The following is a 26,932-nucleotide window of genomic DNA, read 5'->3' as shown; positions in this document are numbered from 1 at the left end:
ACATGGGGATTCCGTGGCTCTTTTCAGTAAACTCCTGCTGCTCTTAGTGCCTCAGTTGTTTCTTTAAAAAGAGGAATAATAAAAAATGAAAGCTACTTCTGGTCAACAGCCTGAAAGTGCCAACGGATTTCTTAGTCTTCTAGACATTTCAAGTTTATTTGGTTTCTCTGAGGGTTTATACTATAAAACCAGAAACATCTGTTTATCCCTACTGCACAGTGTATAGCATATTCCCAAAATGGAGTTTTGGCCTTTTGAAAAGGAGACTAATAGTGTCAAAACTGGCCCAACCTTTGGAATCAGCCAGTAAACTAGTGATGGCTATCCTGTGGCCTTCTAGTTGTTGCTGGGTTGCAATCCCCATCACCCCCAACCATGACAACAGCAGATGGGAACAACATCTGGTAAGCCACAGTTTAGCCAATTCTGCAGTATGACTTACATGAACAGCCAACACCTACTTTTACCAAAGATAATAATAATAATAATAGTAATAATAATAATAATAATAATTGTTATTTATACCCCGCCCTTCCCAGCCAAGGCCGAGCTCAGAGCGGCTTACAAGCAATAATAAAAACAAGTTGAATGATTACAACTTAAAAACAAAATTAAAATACAACATTAAAATATTGAAACATTAAAATATTAAAATGTAGCCTCATCGCAGGAGGAGAAGGAAAGGAAAAAAGAAAGAGAGGGAATCAAATTGGCTCCAAGCCAAAGGCCAGGCGGAACAACTCTGTCTTACAGGCCCTGCGGAAAGAAATCAGATCCTGCAGGGCCCTGGTCTCATGAGGCAGAGCGTTCCACCAGGCCGGAGCCAGAGTTGAAAAGGCCCTGGCTCTGGTTGAAGCCAATATAACTTCCTTAGGGCCTGGGACCACTAGGGTGTTGTTATTTATGGACCTTGAGGCTCTCCGTGGGGCATACCAGGAGAGGCGGTCCCGTAGGTACGAGGGTCCTAGGCCGTGAAGGGCTTTAAAGGTCAAAAGCAGCACCTTAAATCTGACCCTGTACTCCACCGGGAGCCAGTGCAGCTTGAAGAGCACTGGGTGAATATGCTCCCATGGCAGAGACCCTGTGAGGAGCCTCGCTGCAGCATTCTGTACCTGCTGGAGTTTCTGGGACAGCTTCAAGGGTGTAGAGCGAATTACAGTAGCCAAGCCTGGAGATGACCGTCACATGGATCACTGTGCTATAAGAATAACTCTTTACATTATAATTTAAGAATTTCTTAATTTCATGTCAAAAGGTGTAGATACAGAAACTCAGGGACATTATGACATGACACGTATGTGTTAAGCGTTTATTATGGAATTTAAGAAAGCTGCTCTAGGAGCCCTTTGGGGTCAATACTAGGTAAAAATTGCTGAAACAAATAAATAAGGACCTTAGTTTTCTGATTTAATATAATACATCAATGCTATGCACATTTGACTTGTAAGTAATTTCTGCTACATTTAATCTTGCTTAACCCATAGTAAATGAAGTATTGCAATCCGTCTTGTTACAGGAGATATCATTATTGTCAGGGAACTGCCATCGGAAGGACAGGTGGTGAGAAGGCTTCAGGAGAATAGGAGAGCCTCTTCTTCAGCAGAAGAGGGAACCAGTAGGGGGAGTGCGGGAGCTCCAAAGGAAAGGGAGTCGGAGGGGAGGCTCTGGGATACTTCCAGTGGGAACAGCGAGGAGGTATCAGAACAGCCCTTAAGGACTCCCACCCCCCGCCGGAAACTGTCACGCAGGGAATCCAGGAGGCGCATGTCTGTGAAACAGCTTTTATGTTGGAAACGCTTCCGCAAACGCCCACTGTCAGATTCTACCAGCGACTGAGGGAGCCATGCTCAAGGGCTCCTCTCAAGGCAGGGTTTCACTACACTGAGTGAGCTCTGAGGGATCGAGTTTCAACGCACAAGCAGCTCCTTATCCCACCACAGCAATCTGACAGTGCCTGAAAGCAGCTTGTGCAAAGAGAGGCATCATGAGCAACCCAGCCGGAGCCGGAGATGGGGGAGCAGCTGCAGCCGGTCCTAGCCTGGAAGAAAGGTACAGGGTGTTGGAGGTACAGTTAGCTCTGCAAACGGCGAGGTTGGAGGAGAGGAGGGCTCATGATGCAGAAAAGGGGAAAGCCGCCCAGCTCTCGAGGAAAGTGCCAGGACTGGTGCAGAAGTTTGGGCGGGATCCCAGGAATTATCAAGCCTTCAGGACTGAGATGCAATATGCCCTCAATCTGCAGTTTGATGATTTTCCTGATGAGGATTCGAGGGTTGCTTTTGTGATTGGGCATCTCGAAGGCCCGGCCAGAGATTGGGTGAGACCACTAATGGCAGCCAATAATGAAGCCCTAAGGGACACAAGGAAGTTTTTTCGCGCCATGGATCTGATGTTTTCCAGCGAGATTGAGCAGGGAGTGGCGCGCAGGCAGTTAATGGCGTGTAAACAAGGGAACCGATCTGTCCGTGAGTACTGGACTGAGTTCACCATGTTGATCCATAAATTAGGATGGGATTTGTCAGCGGAACCGATACAAATGCTGTTCGAAGAAGGACTATCTTCGGCAGTGAAAGACGAACTTTCCCGGGGGCCCAGGGCGGAGTCTATGGACCTTCTGACTAAATCAGCGCTGGCCATAGGCTCACGCCAGGAGGCCAGAGCCTTGGAGAAGCGGGAAGGGAAAGGGGAGCGTTGGAGGGATTTCCGCATTCCAGAGATGCCAGAGCAGCCTTCACTGCCAGCAGAGCCGATGGAGATCGGAACAGCGCGCGCGCGCGCAATTTCAAACCCCAGTGAAGGGCGGAAGAAGGAGGGAAAAGGCGCCAAGAAATGTTTTCTCTGCCAACAGCCAGGTCATTTTGCCAGGGTTTGTCCGCAAAGAAAGGAATGGCAAGGAATGGCGGGAGCTGTTGGGGAGGAGGGAGAAGCAGCTAAGGAGCAAGTAAAAGCCAACGCCTGGCTGCCACCGACGGGGCACAGCAGCCAGGCCAAGGAACAGTAAATGTGCCCACGCCAGAACCCCCAAGACCAGCTCTTGTAATAGAGGTATTGCTGGAGCTGGCAAAGGGACACCCACTAAAAGTGAAGGCGTTACTAGACTCAGGCAGCTCCTGCAACTTTATGAGTAAGGAGTTTGCAGCCGCCCATCAGATACAAACCATTCCTTTAAAAAATCCCCTGCAGGTGACCACGATTGATGGGAGGGCGCTGTTGGGGGGAGAAGTAGACCAGCAGACTGTCCCCATGACAATGAGGGTGGCAAGACACACAGAACGGATAGCGTTTAATATAGCCACGTTGGGAGGAGCACCCATCATTTTGGGGATGAGCTGGCTAGCGCTGCATGATCCGCTTGTGGGATGGCATCAGAGAGTGGTTTCCTTTGGGTCAGCGCATTGTATGGGACACTGCACAGAAAAAGGGGGCCAAGTAGGCACTCAGGCCACGTTAGCAAAGATAGAAGCAATGGAACAAGGTAGGGTACCACGACAATATGCAGATTTTGCCGACGTCTTCAGCGAAAGGGAAGCAGATAAACTACCCCCGCACAGACCCTTTGACTGCCAAATCAACTTACTTCCAGGAGCGCAATTGCCAGTGGGCAAGGTGTATGCAATGTCTGACAGAGAGATGCAGGAGCTAAGGGAGTTTATTGACAAAAACCTCAAGCGTGGGTTCATCAGGGAGTCACGAGCGGTGGGGGGTAGTCCAGTGTTCTTTGTGGACAAAAAAAACTCGGACAAACCGAGATTAATTGTGGATTTCAGGGCCCTAAACGCAGTGTCCGAACCCGTGAGCTTCCCTATGCCCAGAATCGATGACATTCTGACCCGGGTGAGAAAAGGGAAGATTTTTACCAAGCTGGACCTGAGGGGGGCGTATAACCTGATACGTATGAGAAAGGGAGATGAGTGGAAAACCACTATGTTCACCCCCTTGGGGGCATTTGAGTACTGCGTTATGCCTTTCGGCCTCCAGGCGGGTTCAGCAGTATTTCAATCATTCATGAATCACGTACTAGGACCATTGCTGTACAAGAACTGTGCTGCGTTCTTGGACGATGTACTGGTGTACTCGGAGGATGAAGAGCAGCATGTGCGAGATGTGCGAGAAGTACTGAGCAAACTGCAAGAAAACCAGCTGTGGGTGAAACTGGAGAAGTGTCAGTTTCACACCAGGGAGGTGGAATTCCTTGGGTACCGGTTGTCGGACAAGGGGCTGGCCATGGATCCTAGCAAGGTGCAAGCGGTGCTGGAATGGAGGCCACCGAAAACTAAGAAAGATGTGCAGAGGTTTTTGGGGTTCGGAAACTTCTATCGGAAGTTCATCAAGAACTTCGCCCATTTAACAGCCCCCATCACGGATTGTCTCAGCAGTAAGAAGAAATTTGTCTGGACGGAAGAAGCGCAGCGAGCTTTCGAAAGTTTAAAGAGGGCGTTTGCTTCGGAAGAACAACTCTTACACGTGGATCTGCAGCAGCCGATGAGGGTGGAAACCGACGCGTCTGACAGAGCGGTGGGGGCCGTGCTTCTGCAGCCAGGAGCGAATACGTCGGAATGGAGGCCGTGTGCCTTCTTCTCGAGGAAATTGAACAAGTCTGAGAGGAATTATACAGTGTACGACAGAGAATTACTCGCTGTCCACGAAGCGTTCAAGAGATGGAGACACCTGTTGATTGGAGCGCAACACAAGGTTCAAGTGCGGACAGACCACAAAAATCTAGAATACTGGAGAACAGCCCGAGTGTTGAACCAGAGACAAGTAAGATGGGCGCAAGAGTTCTCCAAGTTCAATTTTGAGATTCGCTACGTGCCAGGGGCTGAGAATGTCAGGGCGGACGCTCTCTCCAGAAAACCTGAGTACTTGGAGGGGGAAGGAGGGGCGGAAGAAAGACATATCATCTCAGAGGACCACTGGGTTTGTGGGGCGGCATTGGTGGGGCAAAGAGAACTGGTAGAGGGTATTGAAAACGATGAATATGCCCAAGAGAAACTTAGGGAACTCAGGGAGACAGGTGAGAACGCAGGGGGGTTTGAGGAAAAGAACGGAAAACTATATTACAAAGGGGCGCTCTACATACCAGGTGGGGAACTAAGAGGGCGGGTGCTTAAGCAGTTGCATGACAGTCCCACGGCGGGGCACTTCGGGCAGCACAAAACCATGTGGTTGGTTACCAGGGAGTTTTGGTGGCCCAAGGTGCGGGAGGACGTGCGGGAGTATGTCAGGGGATGCGACAGGTGCCAAAGAGCAAAGGGAGAGAGGTTGGCGCCAGCGGGGTTATTAGAACCCTTACCCACCCCAGAAAGGCCATGGGAGATGGTATCCATAGACTTCATGACCGATCTACCGAGATCCAAAGGGAAAACCGCGGTCATGGTGGTGGTAGATCTACTAACTAAGATGTGCCACTTTATAGCTTGTTCACATGCAGTGACAGCGGAAGAAACCGCAAGGTTGTTTGTGGAGCACATTTTTAGGTTGCATGGCGCCCCCTTGAGGGTTTTGAGCGACAGAGGAAAACAATTTACTTCTAGGTTCTGGAGGAAACTAATGAGCATGTTGCATGTGGAGGTAAGTTTTTCCACCGCCAGGCACCCAGAAACAAATGGGCAAGCAGAAAGGGCAAACGGGGTTTTGCAACAATATCTGAGGTGTTATGTAAAGGACAGAGAAACGGATTGGGTGGACTGGTTACCTCTGGCAGAATTTGCCTACAACAACGCGGAGAACGTGTCCACAGGGATGAGTCCCTTTCTAGCCAATTATGGGTGTCATCCTCGGGCGTTTCCAGGAGAGGGCGGGGGAAGGTGGAGTGTACCTGCAGCGGAAAATTTTGTTGAAGAGATGGAAGCGATCCACCGTCAGCTCCAACTCAACTTAGAGAAAGCCAAAGAAGAATATAAGAAGCAAGCTGACAGAAATAGGAGGGAAGGCGAAACCATAAGGGTGGGTAACCGGGTGTGGCTATCCACCCAAGGACTGCCGTTCAAGGGAGGGTGTAAGAAATTGAGACCCAAACGGTTGGGACCCTTTGAGGTCATACAGCAGGTCAACCCAGTAGCATTCAAACTCCGATTGCCCAGTCACATGAAATTGCACCCAGTATTTCACAGGTCATTACTGTCGCCATACAGAGAGGGGTGTGAGTGGGGGGAACATGAGAGGGAGGTCACCCGGACACCCATCATAGAAGAGAGAGAACGCAACATGGATGTGGCAGGGATCATTGATTCCAGGTGGAAGGGGAATCAGGTGGAATACTTGGTAGAATGGGAGGGGGAGGAAGAGTCAGAAAACGCATGGGTACCGGCAGAGGAAGTTAAAGACGAGATTTTAATAGAAACGTTTCATCGGCGTTTCCCAAGTAAACCACAACCAGTGGCAAGGTTTAGGAGGGAACACTTCGGGACTACAGATGAGGAAGGGGAATTTGAAGGGTTCCCAGAGTCGGAAGTGGAGGTGGAAACAGATTCCGACGAAGAAGAGGAAGAGGGGGAAAGAGGCGGTAGGCCGTGGTTAGAAGTGTTTGAATCCTCAGAGGATGAGGGGAGTTCCTTCCAGGGATTTCCGTCCTCGCCGCCAGTAAGAGAAGAGGCGGGAGGGGGTGAAGGGGGCCCTGGGGGGGAGGTGGATGTCAGGGAACTGCCATCGGAAGGACAGGTGGTGAGAAGGCTTCAGGAGAATAGGAGAGCCTCTTCTTCAGCAGAAGAGGGAACCAGTAGGGGGAGTGCGGGAGCTCCAAAGGAAAGGGAGTCGGAGGGGAGGCTCTGGGATACTTCCAGTGGGAACAGCGAGGAGGTATCAGAACAGCCCTTAAGGACTCCCACCCCCCGCCGGAAACTGTCACGCAGGGAATCCAGGAGGCGCATGTCTGTGAAACAGCTTTTATGTTGGAAACGCTTCCGCAAACGCCCACTGTCAGATTCTACCAGCGACTGAGGGAGCCATGCTCAAGGGCTCCTCTCAAGGCAGGGTTTCACTACACTGAGTGAGCTCTGAGGGATCGAGTTTCAACGCACAAGCAGCTCATTATCCCACCACAATTATGCTTTATTTGGGTTTGATTTTTGAAAAGGGGGAAAGCAAATGGTGCCATGTGCACAAATGAAATCCAATTATTCCAGCAAACAATGCCATAATAAAGTGTGTAGATGTCTTTCAAGCTTGCTATTAGGGAGATACAGTGGTACCTCCGGTTGCGAACAGGATCCGTTCCAGAGGTCCAGCCGTATCCCGAAGTTTTCGCAACTGGAGGACCGCTGTGAATGCGCGCACGGCAAACACCAGGAAATATACTTCCTGGTTTGCTGCTTACGTTTCCCAAAGTTTACGTAATCGGAGGGATACGTAAGCAGAGGTACGAATGTACTTTTTTCAGGTCAACCAGAGCAGCACAAAATTTTAGTTGACAGCTAATGTTGAAGCTATGAAGTTTGCATCCAGTTACAGTCTTGAGATGGAATGGAAGAGGAGGTTCTTTAGGTGTTCGGCAAATATCAGACTGCATGGAGGTTTCCTGGGAATGAGAAGCATAACAATCTCTGAAGGCAAGTGTGTTGGCCTAATAAAGGTATTGTCCTAGTACAGATTTTGATTCTTTTCTTGTAACACAGCTCACTTTACCTTTTGTGTAGATGTCCTATTCACCTACATTTTCACCCAACTTAAGAATGAAATTGTTAATACTAACACTAAGTGATACAGATTTAACCTTAAACATCATGATGACAAAGTGTAAATTCTCCTAAATTCATGAAATGATCCCAATGTTTTAACTTGCACAGAAAAAAACCTTTATTTGTAGGCATAATTTGTAGAAAGAATATCTTGGTGATGACATCTAAATTAGAATTTACATTGTACTGTTCTGTTTTATATTAGTACCAACATATTTTAATATTGAATACTTTGTTGTTGCTCCTATGCATAAGATTAGTTCAAGACATTTAACTATTTTTGATGTAGTTACTAGGACAAAAATTACGAAGAAAAAGCAAGGTTAATTTTGTTTAAACAGTAATATGAAATAAAATCAGAAAGATAAGAATAATTTCTTTGTCTGACCTGTGTATACTAACTCATTTATTTAAAGCATTTTTAGCCCGTATTAGTATAAAATATTGAAGGGAGGATTTGACAAAACAACTCCCGCTGAAGTAGGAATCTCTGTGTCTAAATGTGGGTTTTACTTATAAACCAACACAGGATTACTAGTCTCTTCCAATCTATGAGCACTAAAAAGAAATTACTGTAGAAGAGGATAGCTTAAGTGATTGGAAATAGGATATAGAGCTTTTCAGCTCTAGGTCACAGGTTTGTGTAAGCCACTGAAGATATGTCTTCAGACACATTCTTCATTCCTGGGATTCATCCACTGGGGAGATGTGTGTAAGGTACAATTTCTATGATCCAAAAATATTTTTTCACTACTGCATTTGCCATGACAGAAGAAGGAACCTAGAAGTGTATAGAATTGCTCAACTACAATGTAATTCTATGACCTCTTACTTGGAAGTAAACCTTACTGAACACACCATGGGGCTCGTCTTAATCTGCACACGCTTGCACCTTCACTAATACTGACCTTCACGTACAGAACAAACCATGCCTGCAAACCTCTTTTTTTCTTTTTAGCATTATGAGAAAAAGCCTAGACTCCACTCAGACTCTCACAGTTCTCGCTCCCCTTTCCTTCTCCAGCAGGGCCACAATGAAGTCAAGTCAGAAGTTAACACTCCCATTTTAAATTTACTGCAAGTCAATCATGTAATCTAAGGCCCAAGATGATTAATATTAACAACAGTTAGTGGAAACAATGCAGCTTTTAACTATGGTTTGGAGCTGGCTTCTTTCCACTAACCATAGTTAAGATTACCCACAGTTTGTCCAGGTTCAGACAGCAGGGCAAGTTTAGGTTAATCAAAAACTGAAGCAAAATAATTTGAACTCATCCTTGCAGCTGTACTGGTGGGAAGAAAGGCTCACACAAGCGGCGGGGGCGGGGCGGGGGAGAGGGAGAGGGAGAGAGGGAGAGAGAGAGAGAGAGAGAGAGAGAGAGAGAGAGAGAGAGAGAGAGAGAGAGAAGGCTCATTCTCACCAAACTAGGATTTAGTCCAAACCAGCTCATGGTTTATTACAAAAAAATCAGATATTTCTTTTTCCTGCACCTACCAGAAATATGCTTTCTAAGAAAACAGAAAGTTTACAACCAAGAAATTCTTGTATTTCTTTAGTGCACCAAACAACAGAGCAAGTGCTGTGATTTCAGCTATTACATCGGCTGTAGTTATTCACTACTACAATTCAGAGACATGCAAGCCCCTTTCTTTGTTCTACAAACAAGATTACTATTCACCTCCCCCTCCCCATTGGTATTGTTTGGAGATGTAGACTTCCCTATATGCCATATGCATAATAAGTCCAAACGCTTAATTAAAGCTGCCTATTCATTTCTTGGAATGTCACTGCTTCTGCAGAAGACTTGGCAGGGCTTGAATAATAAAGGTAACTGCTGGTGATGGTTTGCCCAGTCAGCAGCTGGTTGTGCTAGACTCTTAACGCAGTGATCAGTGAAAGGGAGACACACCTATGCATGGGAATGAGGATTAGTACAGGAACAAAGGGGAGGAAGAAGACAGATGATCACTGCAGCCTTGCACTTGCCTTTACAGATGGCAAGGAACAGAAAATAAGAAAATACATTGATTTGGGGATATGCAAAGCAGCTTAATAAATAGTCCATGAAATAAATAATCAGCCTGTAAGGAGCAACTGCTGAATTCTAAGGTAGTAAAACTACGAGTGTGTGAATATATATTGGGGGGTGAGGGTGGGGATAGATTCTGACCATTCTAGAAGTTAGCCAGAGCAGAAGAACAACAACAATAAAAATAACTGATGAGGTCTCTTAATGGTGCAGTAAGGCAAGAATATACACGAGGCTCTGCCATCAAGTTCATTCTTGCAAATATTCTATGGTTCCCACCGACACCATTACACAGACAAAAGATTGTAGAAATTCTCATGTTCTGCTTGGTTCTGCACAGAGATCACTTAGATCATTGTATCCTGAACACAGCTGAACTGTCCCAAAGTTCCTCATAATGCATAGCTCTTTATCAAGTTTGCAATCTGTCAGATGCAGCAACAAAATTTACCGCACACAGATCTGTCAGGGCAGAAGGAAGCCCTGCAGCTCACCTATAATCTCTTTCAAGAGTCCACACCACTCCCCAGAAAGGTGGAAGAACATGTGACATCGAGTAATCCTGCTAGATTGACCTTACAATACTGTCTCCTACAGGAAGAATTTGGAAATCTTGTCTAACCTTTTCTACTTGTGATCCTACATAAGACACACAATGCAAATACGGTTCAGCCAAAGTCTTTAATGCTGCAATCTCACACTCACTCACCTAAGGCAGTGGGGGGCTTACTTCTGAGCAGGTATATATAGGACTGTGTTGTAAGGGGATGTGTTATTACACATTTTTTATACAGCAATCATCTGTGATCACAATATATGCTGTCAGGATACTTTATGAAGACAGACCTGCTGCTTCATTCATTCACCTGCTGCCAGTCAAGAAAGAAAATCTGCCCAAAATTGGACATTAGTAACAGCTGATTTGATGAAAGAGTGGTATTCCAGATTTAGTTGGTGGCCCTTATGGAAAAACTTACTTGTCAATTGGGGGGCAGGGTGGCAAGTCCAAGGAGAAAAAGAGTGACTGGGGAAACTCAGCCAGATGGGCGGGGTATAAATTATTATTATTATTATTATTATTATTATTATTATTATATTATTATTATTATTATTATTTCATGTGAAATGCTTTTGTTGTTTTAGTCAAAGAGCATGATTGGCTTCCTCCAACAACTCATGGGGCTTTATGGAGAGACATTATAGGTTAATTTCCCCCCTTCTCTTTATGCTTGGCTAGCTGATTACTTATTATGATGGTTCCCCAATTGCTTCGTGTTGTGTTTACATGTTCATGTGTTATGGCTTGTATATTTGCGGGAGATCTTTTGTGGTCTACTTGTTTTGTTCTAAACATGCATAGCCACTTTAAGGAGCTTTATATACATTCATTCAAATGAGTGGCAAGATGCGTTGAAGCCCCTATGATGACTTCTTGTAAGAAGCTAGTAAATGATCACAAGAATGTGCTGCTTGCCACATTATATATGACAAGTGTGGGTAGGAGACTGAGAAGCAAGCTTCTATCTTTGCTGAACTTTTGGGAAACAAGGTGGAGCAGAAGGAGAAACTGGGTGCTTGCTATCCACCTCTCCTCCAGTGTTGATGCCAAGAAAGGAAGAATCTAGAAGGGACAAAGGATAAGTCAAGACAGGCTTTATCTAAGCCTCCCTGCCAGAGCTGGAAGAGTTCTGGAGCAGCCTTCCTCAACTTGCTGTCCTCCAGATATAGTTGGGAGCCAGCCCCAGCCAATGGCTAATGATCAGGGATGATGGGAGATGTAGTCCAAAACAACAGGAGGGCATTAGGACTACCACAATCTTCTCACCCATTTGCCTCTCTATTCTCCTCCAGAAAATGAAAATATAGCATGCAGAATACAGAAAATAATATTTTGGGGAACTTCTCTATCAGCTTCTTCCTCCAACCTGAATTTAAATAAAAAGCTTGCCTGACTTTCGAAACACGATAGCAATTTGATGTGTAAGTTAAACACAAGTAAAAGATCAGGAGAGATCCTGATCAATAGTTGCAAGGAGGTTTGCTTGTTGCAGACCCTATCCTTTTGTATCTACTGATTTGGGGAGGGGGGAGTATTTTAAATTAGTTGATTTTAAATTATTTTATTGCTGCTTAATCTCTTGGTTTAGTGTATTTTACCTAGATATTTATGATTTGTTTTCAACTTTTTGTAGTCCATTTTGAAAGTTTTGGCTGAAGAGCAATTAATTCATTTCTTAGATTAATAAACAAATATGTTCTTTATACTCAGAGGTGTCAAATGGAGTTTCGTTTTCACCATTGATGGGGTCTCTAGATTATGTACTCTATATCAAAACTACTGCAAATGTTAACATTATCCAAATCTATTTTCTTTCCAAATTCTGTTACTTGGGATAAATTGTTCACTTTGGCCTTTCACAGATTAAGAACTGGCCTTTCACGGATTAATTGGTAGCCTGATTTACAGCGTGACAGACTAGCTCCATTGTGCTACATTATTTATAAGCATGGTGTGAAGGCAATTTGAGTTGCTTATCTGTTTAATGCAAATTAGTTACCCATTAGCACCAAAAAATCCTATCTATCATGGTGCTAAGGATACAATAAAAATGACACTTATTCCACTTTTTAATGCACATCTCCAGATTTTAAGAAGAGGTGAGGTTTAAAATTCAAATTCTCGCAGCCCGAGCTCATTAACGGAACTTCAGCAAGTCATTATGTTTCTAGCCATAACACAAGCGGTCAGAATAAACCAAACATGTCTCCTCCTTTTTATGTATTTTTACATTATGATAAATAGTGATGTACTTATTGCAAGGATAAAAAATATATTGTTTTAGAGCACTATGCAAGTCAAAAATATTATAAAGATCAAACTAGCAAGCACTTTACACATAGAAACGTCCCTTTTCAGCTATAACTAATGAAAGCTGCAGAAAAAAACCTAAGGGTTGATTATTATTTTAAATGTCACTTATTCGTTGAGTTTATTTATCCCACCAAACATGACACAGGCTAGATTCCAACCATCTACTGCAGTTGAACCATCAGAGAAATCAGGTGTACAAATGTCAGCTCCACACCACTTCTTTACACGCATGAGGGATAGAGGTAGTGATCGGTGCACAAATAACGGATAGCTGGTCTCACATGTGGGGAACATGCATGAAGTCTTAGTTTATCTTCTTAGATTTTGTACTCTACTGCAGTATGCAGCGTTTTCAAGTATGCGTGCGTGCGTCTTTCTTTATTGTACTTCTGATTTAATATCACTAGGCCTCCGGAATATGCATTGGAAAAGCGAGATCTAAACACCTGCAGCAATTAATTGAAGCCAAGCCAAGCCAAGCTGGGACGTCCCTTCCTCCCCTTGGACCAGCTGATCCGGCACGAGAAGAGCCACACACAGCCCTTCCTCGTTGGCACCTGTGGCATTTTCCAGGCATGTGGCCGCTTCTGTCCAGCAACAGCTGTCACGAGCCAATCGCATTACTACACATACAAATAGGAAGGAGGCTCCTCCGAGCTGGGTCCTACATTTTCAAGAAGGGGAGGGTGGGTTAAAAAATAAAAAATAAAAAAGCAAGAGCAAACCCGCGGCGATCGACGCCGCGCAGGGCGCGCGCACATACACAAAGAGAAGCGGCAAACAAAGAAAAAGGCAGCTCGGGAAGGATGTCAGGCCCGCCTCGGAGGCGCACGATTCTCCCCCGGAGGAGCTTTAATATTCCGCTCAGTCCGCAACGCATGACAGCCAGCAGAGGGGCGGGCCCGGCAAAGCTTCACCTCCTCTCACCCATTAAATCCAGCCCGGAGGCGGCCACGCATTTCCCCCGACGGCAGCCCCCCGGGGTCGGACTTGGCCCGCTGCTGCCCAGCGCCTTCCCGCCCCTTCTCACCTTCGCTTTGCCGGCCTCCAGCTTCTTCTGCCTCTCCTCGTCCTCCATGGCCCCTGCGCGGAGAGACAACAGCGTTACTGCGCGCCAGGCGGAAAGGCGAAAGGGGCCGCTCGGCCCCCAGGCGCCCAAAGGGGACGGCTCCCCTCTGCGGCTCCTCCTCCCCGCTTCCTCTGGCACCCCGGACGCGCTCAGGGCGCTACGGCGACCGGGGACTCCGTGGCGGATCCACCGGCGCCGCCATCTTCATCTCCACGTAAACATGCGGCCGGGGAAAGTGACGTCCGCGCCGCCGCCGCCTCCTTCTCCGCCTCCTCCTTCCCACCGAGCTGCCAGAAAGCGACCCCCTCGAGGGAGTTGCTTCTCCCGCGGCGTCGCGCGTCCCAAGGCGGGAGGTGGTTGCCATAGTGCAGGCTTCCCGACTCTTGGCCCTTTCGCAAGCCGTTAGGGTTTTAAGGCGGGCTTTCTTTCTGAGTTAAAGAGCTCAGTTCCGCGGAAGCGACTGGTTGGAAGCTGCCGCTTGGACACCTGTTGGATCTTGAAGATGTGGGCGCCTCTGGACATGCACAGAGTGTGTTGAACGCGCCCCCCCCCCCCCGATCCACAGCTGTGGCGCAGCACGTCCAGGCTAAAGGGTGCGACTTGCAAGCCAGACTAAAGCGAGAAAGGTGCCCTGTTGCAAAGGAGAAACATGGCTCCTGCCTCTTTAACCTTTGTGCAGTTGACGGAAATTTGGTAGATGTAGCTGGAATTCCCTCTTCTACGCAGCTGTTAAAACTAGTGGAGACTTGTCATTTTAGTCTGGGCGGAGGCCATCACGCATTTTTAGAAATCAAGCATAGGGGTTACTCTAAGTGATGGACAAAATCGGCCAGCTCTGGTTTCTCAGTTTCTCATTTTCCTAATCTGAAGTACAGTTCTCCACATTTCCACATCAGTTTGGAAATGTTTCCTCTAAAAGTCCTCACGAAAATCCATCAACACTTTAGTGCAAATTTACCTTAATATAAACGTTTTTGTGTGCAGTTTTGTCTAATATGTTACTTTCACAAATATACTTTCATTTATACACACACTTTACCCTAGCATATCCATTTTTGTACACGATTTCTTGACTGGATAACTAAATTGCAAAATTTAGAGAACACTGGGTTTGAAGGATGGCTGCGTACAGTTTTATGTTGTGTTTAGGAAAGTGCAAACTGGGTAATGTCACCTCTGAATGTGAACTGAATCAAATTTCTCCATCTCTGCACCTGACCCTGCTTTCTCAGACTAACCCTTTCAGAGAGGCACCTGCTTGAGCCAAACAAAGTTGTAGATCAGGCATCCCCAAACTCAGCCCTCCAGATGTTTTGGGACTACAACTCCCATCATCCCTAGCTAACAGGACCAGTGGTCAGGGATGATGGGAATTGTAGTCCCAACACATCTGGAGGGCCAAGTTGGGGGGCCCCTGTTGTAGATAGTTTGACTGGGATCTGGAGAACCAACAGACTCATTGTAAGTAGTGGCATCAGAGCAAGACTTTGTGGGTGAAGGTTCCTGTTTAGGGAAGTTTTTTATGTCTGATGTTTTATTGTGTTTTTAATATTTTGTTGGAAGCCGCCCAGAGTGGCTGGTCAAAATGGGCAGGGTATAAATTATTATTATTAATAATAATATTATTATTATGAATGAGCAGCAGAACCTCCAGACAAAATGGCTGGCTTCCCACATTTTTAAATAAGACCATTATCCAACTATATGACAGTTCATTCTGTGGCTGTAGACCACTTGCTGACCAGATTTGCACATGGTTTGGCATAGTTTGCTAAGCTATGATTTGGCAAGAACAACAAGCATGTGGGCATTCCAGAGCAAGAATTGCCCTTCCCCTGATACTGATGTAGAGCTGCCCAGCAGAACTGTATACTAAGCCATCATTTTCTTAGCACAACATGAACCAAGGCTTAAGTGGGAAAGAGGAAAAAATACACAGATATAAAGACACCTGTCTGTTCACTCATTCAGTGAGTGTTCACCTGTTCACTTGCTCTCTCTAGCTCTCTAGCATACTGTTCACTCATTCACTCGCCATCATGCCTCATGTGAGTGACCCCGTTCATGAGTACAGTTAGCATACTATTAACCAATTGCCTAAGCAGGTGGGCTTATGGCATACAAATGAGTTGGTTCATTCAATACATGGATTTATATATGATGGGGCTCACGTGCAACACTTTACCCATGGCTGCCATCAACCCTATTCTGAAGCAAGTCCTCTTAAACCACCCGATTACTAATTATATTAAGTTATTGTTGCTTGGCACACTTTTAGTTTGTTTTAAGGAATAATGTTGGGTTTCCTTCTCTCAAAATGTTTTCATTTGATTTCCTATGATAGGTTAGAAAGGACAAAGGCATTTTAAAAACTGGATTGTTTCATAATATAGTTACTTAATTATACTGACTTTGAAAATAGTTAGCTCCTAATATCACATAAGAAGTGTGATCCTTCTAGAGAGCACAGGAGGATAGCTAGGGAATTAAGTCTGAGTCAATTACATCTACAGATCAGGAAATACCTTCAAGGATAATGCTGTTGTCGGCAGATTTTTTTGTGAGAAAGGAGTTAGTGATACTGCAAATGAGGCCATGTGCATTTTCACATGTCATGTATATCTAAGGCTATGATAGCTATGGATTGCATAGCAATGATAGATGCGGAATGAAGCAACAAGAAACACCTCATAGCACCAGACTCTATTTAGGTGTAGCAAATTTCCCTGCTTTCTGATCATCCTGATACCGTGGCTTCATTGGCCATCTGTTCTGACAAATTAATTTTCATTAATGTTAATTTCCCCCATGTGAAAAACCTAAAGGCCTCTTTCATATATTTATTTTCCTGCTGGAATTGCATCACACAGTTGTGCCCACGAGAACAGCAGAGAAATCCATTTCCATTCCATATTGGTGGCATGAATCTGGGCCAGACTTACACTTACACACACACACACACACACACACACTTATGTTAGAATATGTATTCAGTCAGTGTTAACATTATACTTGGTTCACATTGCCACTTGATCTCATAAATGGCAAAACCAAAACAAAATGTGCAGGTATCTTGCAGGTATCTACAATTCTAAGATTTTAAATATGGTTCTTCAGCCTTAAGTGTGCTGGACAGAAAGAAACAAGACTTTTATCTCCAGGATATGTATCTTTACCCTTGTGACCTATCAATGGGATTAAAGCCTGTCAGGAAGAAAAATTGCAAAGAGATCCGTGAATAAAATATTTGAAGCAATGTGAAAATGAAAGAGACACCTATATTTGCAGAGTGTCTGTGCCTGAGGCGTTATTTGATCAGGGTCTACTCCTATTTCCATTAAAGGCAGTAGGCGTTTTTCATCTTGCCTTTGTAAGGATAGTATAGTGATTTCAATGTCCAGGTGTCAGATAATATATTAAAAGTAAGTATAAAGTGTTGCTATTAACATTGTGGGGATGGGCTGGGGAATAGTTTAGTCTTATGCGCTCACCACAGTTTATTACATGAGTTATTTCCCTGTTTTGCTGAACTATCCTCTGTAATTCATCCCGCAACAAAGCCAAGCATAGGTTTGCATCTCAGTATTGCAGTATGCTGTGGTCTTATCTGTTGCCATGGGAGCCACAAGGAATGCCTTTAGGTAGTATACACTATGTGTGGCAAAGAAGAATTGTGCTCCAAAATGGGGTTAATAGGGCAAAAAGACTCCGGTGGGGGAGCATATGCCTCTGCTGAAATACAGAGTGTGTTTGGCTTACTGACCTTAAATATTCTGCTTAAGCAAACAGACAGACAGTCTCATCCTTAAGCTATACCAGGTGTCGACTCAGCAACACAGAACCCGCAGAATGCATGCAGCCTTTGACGAACTTTTATAAGCCTTTCATCTGGACTTGTGATTAAAATCCAGAGACTTGGGGGCTCTAATTAAACAAGCAAACAAATAACCGCCTTCCTGTTAGTCACAGTTGTATGGATTATCTTGAAAATGCAACAGCACTATTAGGTTCTCTGTTAGAAGAACCAAAAAAGATGGCCCAAAGCACCTTTTCTATCACAAGGTGCAGCACAGGGTATTATTAGATGCAAAAGAGGACAGGGCATGGCAAGCTGAAATTTCCTCTCCCACTCAACTATTAAAGAGACAGCAGCCCTTTCCTCTTTTGTATTGGCCACCCTTAATAACCATTCACTGACTGGTCTTTCACTGATCAAGGCATATACATTCCAGTTTTGTTCATGCAAATCATGGAAGGTGCATTCAGCTACAATGCTGTCATTAGCTATGACTCTTTTTAGTTTGTACCAAATTTCCAGTGTTGCCTTCAGTTTCCAATATATCCTTCAGTTCTGTTCTTCAGCACTATTTATTCCTACGCTTGACGGGAGTATTGTATTGCAGATTCTGCTGCAAGAGGAACAAAAAGACTTTATAGATCGGGAACGAGAACTAAATGGCTAGGAGGGGAGACTGAGATTTTAATGAAACAAGACAGAATTGTTCATGTTTAATCTCATAAAAGGGTGCTTTGAGGAAATAAAGTAGAAAATGGAGAAGAAAGTACAAAAAATAATCGAGACTGCAGTCTTGAATAGTTAATACTTGGTTTTATCTGTGTATTCTGATTGCACTATCTTTCTGAATGCACTATTCAGATTAAAAACATAACATGATTGTTTGGGGAAGGCCCTTTAAAACATTATTACACCTCTGAATACTAGGCAGCTCATGTTATACAATGGAAACTGCTCTTGTCCTCTGGTTATTTGATTGTCACTGAACATTTTATATTGCTCTGTAAATCAAAACTAGTAATAGTCTAAGGAACCTTTTATTTACAAAATGCTGCAATATGCATCAGATGACAAGTAAATGAGAAACTCACTGAAAAATGCATACAAATAAATGCACACTCACAAGTATGTATGCTACATGCACTCATATGCACATTTATAGCCACATATAAACAAGTTTATAATGCCTTCTATATACATGCATGCACAATTCACACGCTGCCTTGTTTCCTAAGCAACCAACATATCATCACATCACTCTCCTGTTGTAAAGAGATCAAGATAATCACTTATAAATAAAGCATGAAGCATAGGTGTCTTGTAATATTGCAATAATACATACCCCCTGAAGAAAAGTCCCTTTGTGCCCTGGATCCTAGAGTTGTGCAGCTTATAGTTTGACAGATCGTAAACTCTACATATCTTTTTTTGGACATATTTGATTGTGCCTTATCTTTTAATTAAACATTCAATAATGCTGTGGTTTTGCTGTTCAGCTGGTACCAGCACTTTAACTGGAAAGAAGATTAAGGCTTCCTACTACTGAGAAAGTTTGTGAGATGAATTATTTATTTTGCAAGTGTAATATATCAAAGACGATATACACTTGAAGAAAGGCTGCAGTTGGTAATTAATTAGCTGACCCTGCTTCCCTAGCTAATATATTTCCAATCATGTACAAAACATTAAACATAAGATATTCAGTAATATATATGGCTCTGTTATAGCAGGTAGTTTGGAATTTTGGCCTGGATCAATAGAGAAGCTTAGGCTCATGCAAGGGCTATGCATTAGCTCAGTCACATTTTTTACTTTTTCCCTTTGACCCCCCCATGCGATATCACAAACACTTTTGAAGCTAAACCTCAGCTTTCAAAGCTGTTTATCTTGCAGCATGGAAATGATGACTAAGAAAAACAAATCTAAGGGTCCAAGTGCCCAAGTCTGTATCTTGCCCTCTGTTTACTCCTCATCCTTGAAAAAGTAGTCTGAATATCTTTTACGAAGAAAACAAAAGCAGGTGATATTTATGTCTGAGTAAGAATTATTTTCCTAGGGATGACTGTGGTTATTTAGTGCTGTCTTTTTATTGATTAAAATCCTAACAGTTGCATTATTATCTGCTTCTAGTTGTTAACCATGCTGAGGCTTCAGGGATGGGTATGGGAAAGGGCTAAAATCCGAATATTAGTCTGGATCATCTTGCTGTTGATTGTATTTCTTGCAGCTAATCAGGAACAACTAAAGCCTCATATGGAGTGTGGCAAAAGAGCAATGCTTCATGCAACAGGAAAAAAAATAAACAAATAAAAATCCTAAACACTATTGATTGTCTTGACAAGACAGCAATGCTTCATTACATCCTGTAGTATTTTAAGGATGTTTATTTGATACCTCCCATGTAATTATCACTTCAATTTTGAATATGCTATTGTGAATATGTGCCTGTAACCCTTATGAATAATCCATGCATAGAAACTGATATGGAGCACAGTATGCTAGTCATCCTATCAGATCTTTTATCTATATTTGATATTGTGGACTATCACATTTTGGCAAATTGACAGCAGTAACTACAGGGTAACAGCCAGGCGATGTGGTTCTGCTTCTTCCTTTCTAGAATGTTCCCGAGAACGACTGATGGCTAATCAAATCCTTCCCCCATTCTCTATTGGATTCCACAATATTCTGTCCTGTTCAAAACTTGCCACATAAATTTCTGAAAAGATCTGGTGGGTAGACATGACAATACCAAACTTCCTTTTCTGTTTTATTCCTTATCTGCTTAATTCTCCAGTCTTGGACCTTGCAGTGGTAAACTTGTGACCGAACCACTTCAGATTACAGGTCCCAACTGACTGTATGCTGCTGTGTACAAAAACTTCCTCTACATACAGCAGACAACTAAAGAACATAAGAAGAGCACTGCTGGACTTGAGTTCTGTCCAGTCAAATTTTCCCACAGTGGGAAGCCCATAAACTAGACATGAGCACAGAGGCACTCTCATGCTGTTGTCATCAGGAATTGGCATTCAAAGGCATTCTGAAGAAGTCTTCTGGTGGTTCCCTCACTGCGAGAAGTGAAGTTACAAAGAACCAGGCAGAGGGCCTTCTCGGTAGTGGTGCCCGCCCTGCAGAACACCCTCCTATCAAATGTCAAGGAGATGAGTAACTAGACCACCTTTAGAATAAATGCATCTAAAGGCAGCCCTGTATAGGGAAGTTTTTAATGTTTTATTATGGTTTTGTATATGCTGGATGCCACCCAGAGTGGCTGGGGCAACCCAGTCAGATGGGCGGGGTACAAATATAATAATGATAATGATAATGATGCTTCTGAACCTAAACATAAAGGTAAAGGAACCCTGACCATTAGGTCCAGTTGTGACCGACTTTGGGGTTGCGACGCTCATCTCGCTTTATTGGCCGAGGGAGCCGGCGTACAGCTTCCAGGTCATGTGGCCAGCATGGCGAACCAGAGCAGCACACAGAAACGCTGAAACATACACACATCGTAATGAGGCTGACTTGCTGAATTTTAAAACTCACTGAATTGAGGCAGTGTAATGGTTAAGTGATGCCAGCCTCTCCAAATTCATACATAATCAGCTGAGCTTCCCTGCAATAGCCAAACATCTCCTATTTTTAAACAAGCTGCTGTGTGGGCCTGGGGAGACCAATACACATTCCACTGCATAGAACAGATCAATCAATCAACCAATCAACCAACCAACCAACAGACAAATTAAAAGAGCAGCAGCAGCTCCTTTGCCCCAAAGCAGTACCTCAGAAGGCCGAGATTATCAACAGATTCTAATGACAAATTAGAAAGGAACGCGTTAATTTGTCACTACTTTTTCCTGCGGCAACGTGAGAACACCGTGAAACAAAGAACGTGTGAATCTGGTCTAATACCGCCATCTCCTGGTAGTTCGCTTTTTCGGCAAAAGGAAGGCAGGCCGAGGCCTCTCTGCTAGATGGCAGCACTAAAAAAGTAAAACACCCATCGCGCTTTTCCCCTCCTGCACGCGCGTGCTCTTTGGCGCTTTCTGCTTTTTCCGCTTGCAACTTTCCACGCCTCCCCAAGGAAGGAAGCGCACAAATAAATGCCAGCGGTGAGCAACACGCTAGTGTCTGCAACCCACTCTTGTGCGTTGTCTGTAACGCCTTTAAAAGTTTCTCAGACATAGAACGCGAAGATTAAATTTTGGAAAAAGGATTTTAGCGGCTCAAGGCTAGCACAGCGGAGGCTAGTAAATAGGGAATGCGGTGGCAGAGGGGAAAAAGAGAAAAGGAGGTTCGCTTCAGGGGCAATGTGTATTTCATGCTAGATTTTTGAAGGAAACTAAAACTCCCATCCGTGCCGTATCTTCTCTAGGAATTAAAATGCTGTTGATTTCGAGGGAGGTGATATTTCATTAAGCAAACCTAGGGCTCAGGCTTGTTTTCCTGTTTCCGATTTCGCCGCGACAGCGCAGTCCTGCACATTCATCATGTCTACTCAGAAGTGAAACCCCCATTTTCCCGTTTGTTTGTGGAAAAATTGCCTTTCTTACAGGTCACTCCAGGGTCTCAGCAATGGGGTGAGAGGCAAGCTGTTTTTTGGAGGGAAGATGTCTGTGCACGCCCGCGGCTTCACCCCGCGCCCCCAAATTTGCTGTTGCCTCTTTGTACTATAAATTGTAACCGAATAAAGCCGGGTTTTATTTCTGAGTTAACGTATACAGATCCATGGGCGTAGCCAGGATTTATTGTAGGGGAGAGCAGGTATTATGCAGGGGTGGGGAGAAACTGAGTTAACTGCGATGCAATTGGTCAGTTAAATGTTTTTATTTATTTACTTGATTTAGGGGGCTGCCTCCCCTGTCCCTCCCCCCCCATCCCCGGCCACGCTCATGTACAGAACCTGGCTGTAAATAAGGTGAATATCCAGTGTTTGGGAATGATGCCTTTCCTCAGAGGAAGCGGTTTAGGAAGGTAGCTGTCATACAGAGTCAGCCCATTGGTCATTTAGCTCAGTTGAGTATTCAGCATAGCGTCTCCAGAGTCACGGCCAATCTTTTGCAGCCCTGTTTCCACATGCAGGGAGTCATGACCTTTTGTGCCAAAGCACATGCTCTACCACTAAGCTCCAATTTAAGGAATTTAATATATCTGAATATTGTTTGTCTTGCACTTAAAGTGCCAATTATTATTATTATTATTAGTATTAATTAAACTTATTGTTTACTGGTAACCTAGTCCATTTATAATGTGATATCATAATATAAAAGCATGCAAAGCCAACAATTTAGAACACAACAAAACATTCCTTTCTGGTAGCTACTCAGTTTATTGCATAACACTTTATAAAAACCAGTCTACTGATATGACCACCACAGAATTAATACTATAGCGTGAGGATCTGGGCTATGCATTTAGTTTCACCCACAACATCATATATTTTACCTTCCAGCAAGTATGTATTGTGTGAAAATGAAGCCCAACGTGTGAGCTCCTGATTATGAACAGAGATATGCAATTGGGACAAGCACAGGACACTGCACAGTTGGTTGGCTAGAGTCTTTCCTAGCATCCAAATGTGGGGGTACGTACTCATGTATAATTCTGTGGCTCCTTTTTGCTGGTGTGAATTGTGCCATCTGCAGTGAACTACAGCAGAACATTTTAGGAGGATGCAAAAGAGGGGAAACTGCTTCTTCTTAAAAGTATTTCATTAGCGTGAGTGCACCCTATGCTAATTGAATCATACTGTAGACCCATTGTTACTTATGTCCATTGTTTTCAGTGGGTTTACTCTTAGCATGACTAATGTTGTATACATTCGTACCTTTGTTCTTGAATGTCTTGGTACTTGTACGTTTTGGCTCCCGAACGCCGAAAACCTAGAAGTAAGTGTTCCAATTTTCAAACGTTTTTCGGAAGCCGAATGTCCTACACATCTTCCACTTGAGTGCAGAAAGCTCCTGCAGCCAATCGGAAGCTGCACCTTGGTTTTTGAACGGTTTTGGGAGTCGAACAGACCCTTGGAACGGATTAAGTTTGAGAACCAAGGTTCTACTGTATTACTCTATGGCTGCAATTTTATATACATTTAAATCTGAACCATTTTACTAAGAATTCCCATTAGTAATGGGGTTAGGACTGTGCCCTTAGTCTGGATCCTCTGCCCTGAGAATGTAATTCTCTGTTTGTAATTCTCTGAATGTAATTTGCTGTTTATTTCACTATTTATTTATTATCTTTTAAAAAACCTCCACTACCTTTGCTCAAATACTAGAAGGCTAGTAAAAAATAATGTGTGGCTAGTATTTATCACCAAGACAGGTATAATTATTCTGAAGTTGTTATTTCATATAATTATATAACATTTAATACAAGAACAGCCTCTAAGCAGTTTACAGAAAGGATAAAATATATGCCCACAAATATACAAACAATGAAACTATTAGTTACAACACTGGATGAAACAATAAAGTCCTTCAAAAGCAAAAACAGAGTAGCACAGTTTGAAAACATCAGAGTCAAGAGAACTTACTCAGTAGCTGGGCCACTAAATTGCTTTAAGCTGGATGGAAGGTTGGAAAGGGGCACAATCTGCAGCCATCTGGACCTCACCCAATTCCATACCTTCTTCCTCATAACTACCTTGATAAGAGTACCATCCCTTCCGTCTTCCCTCATCCTCTTGCTAAGGCACATCCTCACTCACAATATTCAGTATTCACATATTCTTCACACCCATCTATATCCTGTTCCTACTCCCAACTAATTTCCCTACCCAAATCACTCAAACTACATAAACACAAATCATACAACACACAGTACTCATCCCTTTCTAATTCCCACACCCTCAACTCATCCACCAATACGCATGTATACATGCACCACCCACCCATTCTTTACAGTTTTTCCCTCTCCGTCATCAAACCGCTAAGACTTTATCCACTCTACTAAAATGTACTGCAAAAATACCAGGAGACATTGACAGAACCATGTAGCATCCATCTATCCACAGATGTACTCTCCTAGATAACAATCTGGCTCTCGCCCAGGTTGCTATCTCCCACCTATGACTCACCCAAGGTGTCGCCCAGCTTCTTCCACTGGGGAGGAAAAAACTTAAACACGTAGCAGAGATTCCAAAAAATAGACCACAGGCAATTGTACTTGAGCTTTACTGAAGGCAAATGAGCGTAATGGTCACAAACCCAATACATTCAGGATTGGCACAGTCCATAAAAAGAATCCATTTGTAGCACTTACAATAAAACTTACAAGCTTATAAGACTAAGCCTTAACACTATAGCATACAGAACACCAAAACAAAGGGACAGAAAGAGAATGTGAGTGTGACCCAGGCTCCTCCTGGTCTTACTATTGTAGTCAGCACAACCTTGACAGAAAGATAACAACCAGTTCCCAGAAGGAATATAACCCAAACAAAAACCTGCCTCTTTCTTTCACATGGAGAGAAAGCCTTCTAGAACCCTCTTGAATTAATCAGAATAGGAGAGATCTCTATACATCGATCAATACTTTCTGTACTAAGAAATGCAAATTGATGGGTGGAATTTCATGTGCCCCTCTCTGGTACTCCTTCATTCCACCAAGGAGTGTTCTCAGACGTTTCTAACCCATACAATAGGCACCCCACACAAGTAATAATAACCCATCTAGAAGGAAATTGCTAACATTTAATTCATTCTCACAATAAATATGAATCTTTTAAAATGTGTTAAACAAATTGAGTTATGAACAGGTTGTTCACGAATGCTTCCTTACAGTTTATTATAATTCTCTCTCCTTGTCTCTTACTTAAAGATCCTGAACTGATGGAAGTACAATTTTATTCAGAGATTTGCAGTGCCTGGTTAGCATCGCAATGAGAGGACTGGTGAACGTGAAAAATAAACTGCTTTTCAACATGAATTTACCTTGGCTTATCAAGTTGTCTACAGACATTATATTCAGAGGGGATTCCACTAGGTTTCTTTGCCTTAAGATTGATAGCTCCAGTGATGAATTGGACAAGGAGAACAACATTTTAGTGAAAAATCTGGCTGGTATGGGCGTGGATGTCAAAATGGTAAGAAAACGACAGCCTGGTGTTCTCAAGAGGCAGATCACCAACGAAGATGGCCTGAAGATTTTTTTGCAAGGAAAGGGGGCTAACAGAGAAGCCATTGCTAGTATAATCTCACGTTATCCACGTGCCATCACTCGCTCACACCAGTCTCTGAAAGAACGCTGGGAAATTTGGCGAAGCATTTTGATGACCGACATGGAAATTGTAACAATCCTGAAACGTTCCCCTGAATCCTTTTTCCGTTCTGGGAATAATGAAAACATGCAGAAGAACATTACCTTATTTTGTTCGATTGGGCTGACTTCTAAGGACCTTGGCAACATGCTGACCAGAGTTCCAAGGGTGTTTTCTAACAGTATAGAGCTCAATAAACAAATGATAAGCCTCTTGAATGACATCTATTCAGATCTTGGTGGAGAAAAGCCAGATGACTTTGTAAAACAGATAATTTCTAAAAATGCCTTTATCCTCTTACGGAGCAGCAAGCAAGTGAAAGCAAACGTTCAGTTTCTGCAGTCATCTTTAAGTCTGAGCAATAAGGAATTTCTAATGCTGTTGCATGGGCAAGGAGGTGATGTTCTGGATCTTTCTAATGAATACCTAAAAAAGACACTTGCAAATGTGAAAGAGAAGCTGATGTCTCATGGGTGCACTGAAATAGAGGCAGATATGTTTGTCCTTAAGCACCTTCGCATTCTATACCTTTCTCCACAGAACCTGAATGATAAAATAGATTGCCTCTTGCAGGCAAATATTAACATTAATCTAATACTGAAAAGTCCTCTAGTTCTGGACAAAAGCATCAAAACTATAAGTAACCGTATTGATGAGCTGGGAAAGCTAGGCTATAACTTTCAAATCCATGGGATTGGAATTCTTGCGTTAAGTAAACAACGATTTGAAGCAAAATTGGAAAAGTTAAAGGCAGCAACAATTTTGCACGGCTCTAATTGATGTGCGACCACCAATGCATGGATGTTTTGGGACCCAGAAGAGGGCAAACAGGGCATGGGGGCTTAATGGAGACAAATGGGCTTATGCATGCTCCACCAACCCGTGTAGGGTCCAGAAATTGCACCCAGGTGCAAAATGGTTGCTGCCTGTACAATGTACATAATAAATATAATTGCCTTATGCGACCAAAGAAACAGAAAGCAAAACGGAAGAAATAAATAAATGGTATTGAGGTTAAAAATAATTTAGCCTTGCAGTACTTTTTTTGAATTAATAACTATTTGTGGCTATTCTAAATTTTCAAAAGTGTTGGTTTTAATAGGATCTGGTGAATGGATGTGCTTCAAATCTAGGAATATCTTTACATATGCTCCCTGATATGCTACATTTCTATACTGATTTATTTAAACATGGAGCCTTCTAACCTGATAGCTGAAATGATGCAGTAG

At 43.5% G+C, this 26,932-nt stretch overlaps 2 protein-coding genes across 13 annotated transcripts in view; one reads left to right on the top strand and one right to left on the bottom strand.

Annotated features, from left to right (window-relative positions):
* AKAP9 (A-kinase anchoring protein 9) overlaps nt 1-13,912 on the bottom strand; it is a 115,827-nt gene extending 101,915 nt beyond the window's left edge. For 10 of the 12 annotated variants that reach the window (XM_079948393.1, XM_079948398.1, XM_079948396.1 and 7 more), the window contains exon 1: nt 13,606-13,912. In XM_079948393.1, coding sequence (XP_079804519.1) covers nt 13,606-13,653 — 48 coding nt within the window. In that variant the 5' untranslated portion in view covers nt 13,654-13,912. The remainder of the gene's footprint in view (nt 1-13,605) is intronic. The other 2 variants (XM_079948395.1, XM_079948394.1) reach the window with 1 other exon arrangement.
* Nucleotides 13,913-25,264: 11,352 nt separating this feature from the next.
* On the top strand, nt 25,265-26,727 carry MTERF1 (mitochondrial transcription termination factor 1). The gene has a single exon (XM_079996234.1). The coding sequence runs from the start codon at nt 25,326-25,328 to the stop codon at nt 26,481-26,483; it is 1,158 nt and encodes a 385-aa protein (XP_079852360.1). The 5' UTR covers nt 25,265-25,325; the 3' UTR covers nt 26,484-26,727.
* Nucleotides 26,728-26,932: the final 205 nt, after the last annotated feature.

Source organism: Podarcis cretensis (assembly GCF_951804945.1).
Source record: "Podarcis cretensis genome assembly, chromosome: 12".
Taxonomy (NCBI): Eukaryota; Metazoa; Chordata; class Lepidosauria; order Squamata; family Lacertidae; genus Podarcis; species Podarcis cretensis.
The sequence above is the reverse complement of the archived record's forward strand: the minus strand, read 5'-3'. Positions and strand labels throughout refer to the sequence as shown.

What these genes read in the sequence shown, in the direction of transcription:
- MTERF1 (XM_079996234.1), top strand. Translation starts at nt 25,326, where the DNA reads ATGAGAGGACTGGTGAACGTGAAAAATAAACTGCTTTTCAACATGAAT.